Source organism: Camelina sativa, chromosome 9, assembly GCF_000633955.1.
Source record: "Camelina sativa cultivar DH55 chromosome 9, Cs, whole genome shotgun sequence".
NCBI lineage: Eukaryota > Viridiplantae > Streptophyta > Magnoliopsida > Brassicales > Brassicaceae > Camelina > Camelina sativa.
Window position 1 is genome coordinate 1,186,775 of NC_025693.1, and position 8,541 is coordinate 1,195,315.

Here is an 8,541-nt window from a genome sequence, read left to right on the forward strand (position 1 = left end):
AAAAAAAAAAAAATCAGATTCAAATGATACCAAACGAAACCCTTAAAAATCAGATTCTTGCGGGAAAAGAAAGAAAGTGAAACCTTGTCTTCGTTCTTTTTTCTTCCGTTCGAGTTATTTCTCCGTGAAGATCTGCTTCTCCGATTCAGACTGAGAATTATATATTAGGCCAAAAAATATACATTACATATTGACTCAGATATAACAACGGTCGAATCTAAAACAAGAACACTGAGTGTACCATGATTAGGGAAGCTTGCTTGAGATAAACGAAACCTTGTAAAACAGAGTACGACGATCAGATTTTCTTTTTAAAGTTTCATAAGTTTGAAGAAATTAAGAGAGGCCGCCAGAGGAAGAAGAAGAAGAAGAAGACGACACGACATTTTAGGGATTTGTTTTGTATTTATTTTTGTTGATCCGAGGATGAAACTTTTAAATTATTTTTGGTCAGCACAAAGTTAATTATGTTAATCTCAAACATGGGCTTTATATATTAATGTATATTGGACCGACACATCTTTTAAAAGATAAAGGCCCAGACCCATCCCAAATTGAAGCAAAGCAAACCGATAAAGTGCTATCAGAAAATAAAATACTTTATTTCTTTAATAATTTAATAATTTAGAGGCGACCAAACATAAAGAATGTGGGTCCCGCGAATAATACCGGCGCAATTTTTTTTCGTCTTTTCTAATTGGGCCCCACAAGCGTGCCTACATTTGGGCCCATTAAAAAAAAAAGGTTTCTTACTCCGAGAAAAAACAAACAAACAAACATGTCTAGAAGAAAAAAAAAGAACACTACTGTAGTAGTAATAGATCGACAAAAGTAAATATACGTACACTGACAAAAAAAAATCCACGAAAAAAGATTACATATACCACTTAATCACAGACATTAAACATATATAAATTGACATTGTGATTTATACACTCAATCACATTAAACGCACTATTGTTTGTTTCATCACTATTTGTATAGTAGTTTCAAATAGTTAGTTTGTCTCGTGCTTCTCTACTTTCTTCTAACATTTTCTTTTGTTCAATTGCTTTTTTTCTTCTCTCTCTTTTTTCAAACAATATATACAATGTTTTCCCGATTATCGTTGGATTTTTCTTGCAAATCAACATGGTTATTCATTAGCTCAATCAAAACTATATATATATATATATCGTAATGATGAATGTATCGTACGTCCGTCTAAACTGTTTGTATACACCACGACATGTTCTGATTTGATCACTACTACACGACCAAACTTATTCTATAGTGATTACTGATTACATAGCTTCTTCAACAGTGGCAGCCATTCCGAACAATTTCATCATCCTATCATATATCAAATCAGATCAAGTCAAATCGAAAATAAAATTAATATAACTTGAAATAAAGGAGAGATCGATTGTAATAATGGAAGAAGGTAAACGTGAAAGGACGTGACACTACCCCACCATTGTGAAGAATTGAAGAAAAAACACTCACAAAAAGCATACAAAAAAAAGAAGAACGGTTGTTAACCAAATCAGAAGCATAATAGATAATCATGATTTTCAAATAAACAAAATTTCTCCTCGACGTCGAAGAAGAAAACAAAAAGAGTTCTTCTACAATGACTTTTTTTGGTTCAACTAGAGAGGAAACAAAAAAAAAAGAAGAAAAAATAAAGTAGCTAGATATAACAAAACTCTTTATTCTCCTTTGAAATGAAGGGCTATAGTTTACTGAACTGATACATCACTATTTTCTTCCTTTCAAAATGTTATGGTTATATCTTTTATGACTTAACGATCTAATTTACAGCTAATAATGTTGTTATTCTTGAATCTTGATTGACCATGGATATGTTCTTTTTTTACTAGATGTTGATATCAGACATGAATAGTGAAATGTTAAACATTACAACAGTAAGGTTAAATTCTTGTCGTTAGTTTGTATCACCGATGTTTTACCACTGAACTAACGTTAATAAAACAAACACAACATCATCGTCCTTACTCAGACACAGTGAAATGAACATGTCCTATATCAATCATTTTGTAACAGTTATAATTCAAAAAGTGATTTGATAAATAAAGAAAATCAATTCATTAGATACATGATTACAAGAAAATGGCTTACATAATATTAATATTAAAAAATTGATTTCACGAAAATGTAAATAACATTTTACCCACGTATATATATCAGTTACGTTTAATTAATAATTGCCGACAATTTCTACTATTCACTTGTGATATCTTTCTTATTCTAGTATAATCTTGAGTGAGTCAAGTTATAAGATTATTTACTAAATTTGCTTAAAGCGGAACAGTAAATAACAGCATGATGTGATATCATAACCTTTCGCATTATATAAGGTCCCCCATCTAACCAAACCCTAACAAAATTCAAACATTTGTACGGATTAGAAAGGAACATCTCTACTATTAACGTTGAAATGACTATATTGGTAGCTTTTTCTTTTATTTCCTTTTTCCAATTTACTGAGGTGGATAACATATTTATTCAACATAGATTTTAATTTAGTTATAAACCACCCGATCTTTGTTCTAAAAGCTAGTTGTTATAAAAACCATTAATTCAAGTTGGGGAACTCTATAATTTATACGGGAAATGAAGTATGTATATTTATGTAATTGTTATTATATGTTACATGGCAAAAATATGTTATTAAACCATTCACCAATATTATATAGTATACTATATGATTATGACAAGTTAAGTAACTTAGTGAGTTTGTGTATCAATTTCGGCCTGCATGGCTTGTGAGTTCAAATTTGTATAGCGTTTGTTGTTAAGAGAAAAAGAAGGTAATTTAGTAAATTTTCATATGTCAAGGAGAAAAAACACTATCCACCCAACAATTCTTCTTTTGCTTTATTTCTTTTTGCGTTGACTGTATTGAGTACAAATTCGTCTTCATCTTCTAAACCTCTCCACTACTTTTTTTTACTTAAACTTTCTTTTTCCAAAATTATTGTTTATTCTGAGTTACATTCACTTTAGACACAATCCACCAAGATAAATAGGCAACCATATAAGCTTTTGTTATACAAAACAATCAGCAACTAATTCAAAGAGAAAAAACACACACAAAAAAAAAAAAGAGAAGAGATGAGTGAGCTTCTCTACTCTCTCCCCACTTGGGATCTCCATAACCTTGGATCACTCTTCAAGCCTGACTTCAATCTTGGTATATATACAAATTATATATATATATATATGTATATATATATCTACGTAAATATAATACATATACGCATATGTAATGTAAATAAATATATATATATATATATATCGACGTGCATGTACTTATTTACAAGTTATTCGAGAATTTTTTATCTAAGAAATATGTTAATGACAAATGGTTTTACTATATGACGAGAAGTTAAAAAGTGTAATGTGTGTTTGCAGATACATGTGGTTTCATGAATGGATCGCCGCCGGAACACATTTTCCGATCACCGGATATGGATTACTCTGACGTCTCCACAGGCTACCTCGAAGACGCACTTATCGAGTCCGGTGAGAGAAGCAAAAGGAGACGTCTCTTGTTCGAGGATCCGTCACAATCTCCTAACGTTAACGATTTGCAGGTTTGTGTAATTTCTTGAATTTGTTTTTGCAAATTTTCTTCAATTATCATTTCCAAATGATTTGGTAACAATATAAATATAGCTGTTTTAATTTTAAATTTGTTGAATATGCAGAACGATTGGGGCCTGCATGAGAGTTATAGCTGTTTGAATAGTCAGTTTGTCACACCACATGTTAACACAGGTGAGATCTACTTTTGTTTTATTGTTAATAAATTTTAAAGATATATTAGTCATTGAGAACCCACCTAAGGAAAAAAAAATTTTGAACTTAATTGTCAAATTAGTTGTTTTAAATTCAGCTGACCAACGTTTTCTTATTCGCATGAAGGCACTATTTTAATATTTTGTTTGTCTTAAAAATAAATGAAATAGCATTGCACTTTTAAAAAGATTTGCCTTTTTTTTTTGGTAATCATTTCGTTCAAACATCACTGTGACTTTTACATATTTATGGTCCCAAAACTTCTAAATAGTTTGAGACGGTCTTGCATACAAATGACAGTACATTTTCTTAAAGTAAACTTGTTTTTTGATCCATACGTTGATTCTATTTCCACCCTTAATGAATTTAATTTTGTTACAGAAACTTAGTAAAATATAGCCTTTTAATTAAAATTTTACTAAATATACAGATGAACGTAAAAGTGGGGTCGGTTACTTTGAGGAGACAATATCGACCGCGTATGAGTCTCCCGACACTTCTGTTTCTTCCGGCAGAATTTATGTCCGAGAAAAAACTCCAACCGAACCATCCTCATCCAATTGTGGTAATAAGAACAAAAGACTAATCACGAAACTAGTGTACCCATTTGGATTGGTGAAACCAGGTGGTAAAGAAAATGATGTAACCCTAAATGATATCAACGAAAGAATTTTGATGACTCCGTCTAGACCGGTTCGACATCCTGTAGGAGACTTTGCCTCTCGACCATGCGTCTCTGGCCATGGACCGGGCCTCTCCGGAAAAGCCGTGGTGGCTCTTACTAAGATCCAAACACAAGGGAGGGGTACAATTACTATAATCAGAACAAAGGGATAAACTATGTAATATCGGTAATTAGTTGGGGCTGTTATGTGTAATATAAATGAGGTTTTAGAAAGCCAAAGCGATCATTGGCTATGAGATAAACTTTCAACTTTGTATAGAAAGTTAGGCGAGGTAAATTTTGAAAATGTTGTACAATATCCAGTGGATAGAAATAAACTTATTTTGAATTCTTGGATTTCGCATTTTGAGCTTTTTACTCTTTATACTTTTTTTCAATTAGCAAAGCATGTTGTTATTTATTAAGAGAATATTCACAAGCTATATAAAGTACGATGAGTAAACAAGAATAAAGAAAAAAACAATGAGAATAAAGAAAATAAAGAACCAATGAATAAAAAGAAAAGGAAGAGATGCAATTTTAATAAGTAAAGGGTAAAAAGTAAAAAACAAAGAAAATGATATTTATTCAATTGTTATTTATGTTTGTCAACAATGTATTATATGTAGTTTGATAATACCACTTTTAGATTTTTATACAAATCATTAGTGGTCTACTCTGTAAGCCACTCATGATAATACAACATATACAAGAGAACAGAAAGAAAGAAAATATCTAAGTCATTAACTAAAAGAAATATCAGAATTTTATTTCCTTTTAAAATTTATTGAGCTTTAAAATAAAAGTTCATTGTCTTGTAGGCAAATAACACAAATCCATATTATTTGTGTTGATTTTAAAATAAACGGTAGCCATAGACATACAATAACGTACGTAATGCTTATGTCGGCATGAGCTACTAAGAAGTAAGAACTAGGAAGAAAAAGTAAAAACGAAAAGTGGTAAATGGTCTTTATATACGCCTATTGCCTAAGATACAGTGCATGCATGTGGCTCATCGTTGATTTGGCTAAGTTTTGTGATAATTTTGTATATACTGTAATTAGTAGTAACAAATTAACCTTAATTTAGGGAATGTAAGTTATCTATATTAACATTTTTGAAGTACATTTTGGTTTACTCCCTTTAAATTTTACTTATTTAATTTTTGTTTTACAATAACCCCTAAAACAATTCCATAAATAACATTGAAAAGAAACTCAAATACTAAACTTTCTTAAATTAACCAACATTTGTTACATTTATTGCCATAAAATCTTAACAACACCTATACATTCCGATTTTTCCAAAAACAATTCTACACATAAAAGTTTTCCAAAAACACATTAAAATTTCATCAGCAAAATTTTATTTTGATTTCGGTGAGACGGGTTGGCATTAATGCCATATAGGGAATTAAGTGAAATTGTTTTTTTTTTTAAGCACTTTTAGATGTGTACCACGAGATAAATGTATTACTAGACTATACATATACTACACGGGTTAAAATCTTGAAAACACTACAAAAATCCTATACTTTGAATACTTATATCAAATACCTGTAAAATTTTATATTTTTAAAATCTAATAAATATTCATAACTATACAATCTAAAAATTAATAAAACAATAATAAAATAACAAATAAATACAATATAAATTTAAATTTTTAATATTAAAAATATTGTCCCGCGGTATACCGCGGGTTAAATCCTAGTAGTTTAACAATAGTTAAACCACCAATATTATCTATACTAGTATATTTGCAGCAGTTTTTGCTCAAAAATACTAATAAGGAAAATTTTTGCAATTAATGCTACTAATGCAATTAATTCTGTCCATCTAGCAATTTTATATGGACCTCTTAGTATTTTATGGGTCTCTTGATAATTTATAATTTAAGGACCTCTATTTATTTAGGTTGTAGATAAAACGATGTCCAAAATTTTATAAGACCCGCGAAAATATACTCTTTTGCTAATAATCTAGACAAAATTTCCGGAAAATGAATTTGTAGACAAAATTTCCAGAAAATCACATTGAAATAACTATGACATTAATGATATTCTCAATTGCCAAAATGATTATGAATACAAATGAGTAGATCCTTGATTTCTCAGGCATTCAAACTTTAAAAACTTTTATTTGGTTTATTCCGGTTCTTTATTTTAAAGATTTTTAAAAGTTTAAATATGAAAAATATTTAAAACTTTTTAAAAGTTAAATATGATAAATATTATACCGTAGATACACAATAAATATTAAAAATTAAGATGATATAGTGTGAGTTAAAATATATCCGGACGGAGTTATATAGCGGGACAGGTTTTATCGATATTTATATAAATTAAAAAATATCAGTAATTCGGTATTACACGGGTAAAACATCATTTCATTATTTTGTTAACACTGTCAGTATCAGAGAATAGACATATGTAATTAAATTTAAATATATTTTATATAAAAAATAATTTTTATTGCGGTATTATATGGTTTATTTAATAATTATTATATAATTATAACATATTTAACAAACAAATACAATTTATAATTTTAATATTTTAATTATAAATAATTTTGCCCCGCGGTGTACCGCGGGTCTTAATCTAGTTTAGTGATAAAATAACAGAATGTCAACTAATCTCCAAGATATGTGAAAGGTTGGATATATGATTATCATTTGAACGTTCACATAGCTAAGTATAGTCTAAGTTAATTCAAATGTTTTTCTTGAATATTATAATTCACGAACCGTGGCATTAATTATAAGTTTGGCTGGGTAGTTATAGAATATTACCTTATCGGTGGTGGAGTCGGGGTCCAAACCAACCTTTTCTTTTCCCCGTTTGATAGAAAAATTATCCCCCACTTAGTAAAGAAGAAGATGGACCGTTGTAGACTTGTAGCCAAAGAAATTAAAAGGAGAAAAGAACAAAAAAAGTGGGAGGAGATAAATGAGTAAATGACTACGTAAACAACAAAAAACGAATATGATTATTTTTCTTTACAAAATTGGCAGATATTGTTTTAACAAAAGAAGTTATATACTCACCAAAGTGTGGTAGACAGAAAGAAAAAAACCTTGATTCGTTAAGAAGATATATTTGCTTTTTATTCTTTTGCTTTTGCACTAAGAATGAGTAAGCTAGCATTTTTTGTTTTGTTTTGTTTACAAACATCTCTATGCTCATAGATCGTTCCTGAAAACGATTTTACTCGGAGAGTCGATTCTCACGACGATCCCTTCATCTTCTTCATCATCGCTTGATTCTTCCATCCTTGTTCGCCTTGTGCTGCTTTCCGCTTGCAGTGGAAGCTGACACGGATACTTACGTGTATCAAGCTGCTTCTTGGTCACAATTGAACCTTCTGATCTGGCTGATACGAGACCTTGAGCTGAGTTTAATGGAAGTTTCTTGTACGATAAGTTATCTTGTGACTTGTTATTATATATCCCACCGAAACTTGCACTCCTTCTGTACAGATTAACCTAATTGAGGATATCCAAATATGAGAAGCTTTAGGTTAGTCGAGAAGTCACCGATAACGACTTTAAAAGAATCTCAAGTTGTGATCTTTTTCTTACCATGCTGCCAAAAATGCTGAGTTGCATTGCTCGTTCAGATATACTTAATGTTGCTCTGTTGATCTCTTGTTGTTTTTTGGCTTTGTAAATACTTTCAGGCCAGCTCATGAGTCCTTTGTGTTCTTTACGAAATGATCTCTGAAGCTGATCAGAGCTTGAGCTACGTGGTGGTGTTAACGAAGATGGTCTTCGATGTAGAGTCCTATCAGCTCCAAATGCTCCAATGTTGACGACGATTGCTCTTGCCCTTGTTTCCACACTGTATTGTGTTCCTTGTTGCGAGAAACTCACTCTCATGATACCTGTGGTCAAAAAAAAGAAAAACACAGTTTTGATTTGATTCGGTTTAATGATTTTAAAAGGGTTTGATTCTGCTGTACTGTATGTGCAATTAATCAACTGAAGCTTCAGATGAATTATGGAAGCTCTGATTCCCGTTAAAAGGTAGTAATGCAGCGGGAGATGCTATAAGCTCTTCTTGGATACCA

The 8,541-nt window shown here is 30.7% G+C and overlaps 2 protein-coding genes across 4 annotated transcripts in view; one reads left to right on the plus strand and one right to left on the minus strand.

Annotated features, from left to right (window-relative positions):
- On the plus strand, positions 3,091-4,832 carry LOC104710129. The gene is made up of 4 exons (XM_010426678.2): positions 3,091-3,196; positions 3,418-3,599; positions 3,714-3,783; positions 4,235-4,832. The coding sequence occupies exons 1-4, from the start codon at positions 3,118-3,120 to the stop codon at positions 4,639-4,641; spliced, it is 738 nt and encodes a 245-aa protein (XP_010424980.1). The 5' UTR covers positions 3,091-3,117; the 3' UTR covers positions 4,642-4,832.
- LOC104710130 (sodium/hydrogen exchanger 7-like) overlaps positions 7,457-8,541 on the minus strand; it is a 10,330-nt gene continuing 9,245 nt past the window's right edge. The window contains exons 22-24 of one of the 3 annotated variants that reach the window (XM_019230379.1): positions 8,459-8,539; positions 8,054-8,361; positions 7,457-7,957 (exon numbers count right to left, since the gene is read on the minus strand). In XM_019230379.1, coding sequence (XP_019085924.1) covers positions 7,655-7,957; positions 8,054-8,361; positions 8,459-8,539 — 692 coding nt within the window. In that variant the 3' untranslated portion in view covers positions 7,457-7,654. Of the gene's footprint in view, positions 7,958-8,053; positions 8,362-8,433; positions 8,540-8,541 lie in introns of those variants that run through there. The other 2 variants (XM_010426681.2, XM_010426684.2) reach the window with 2 other exon arrangements.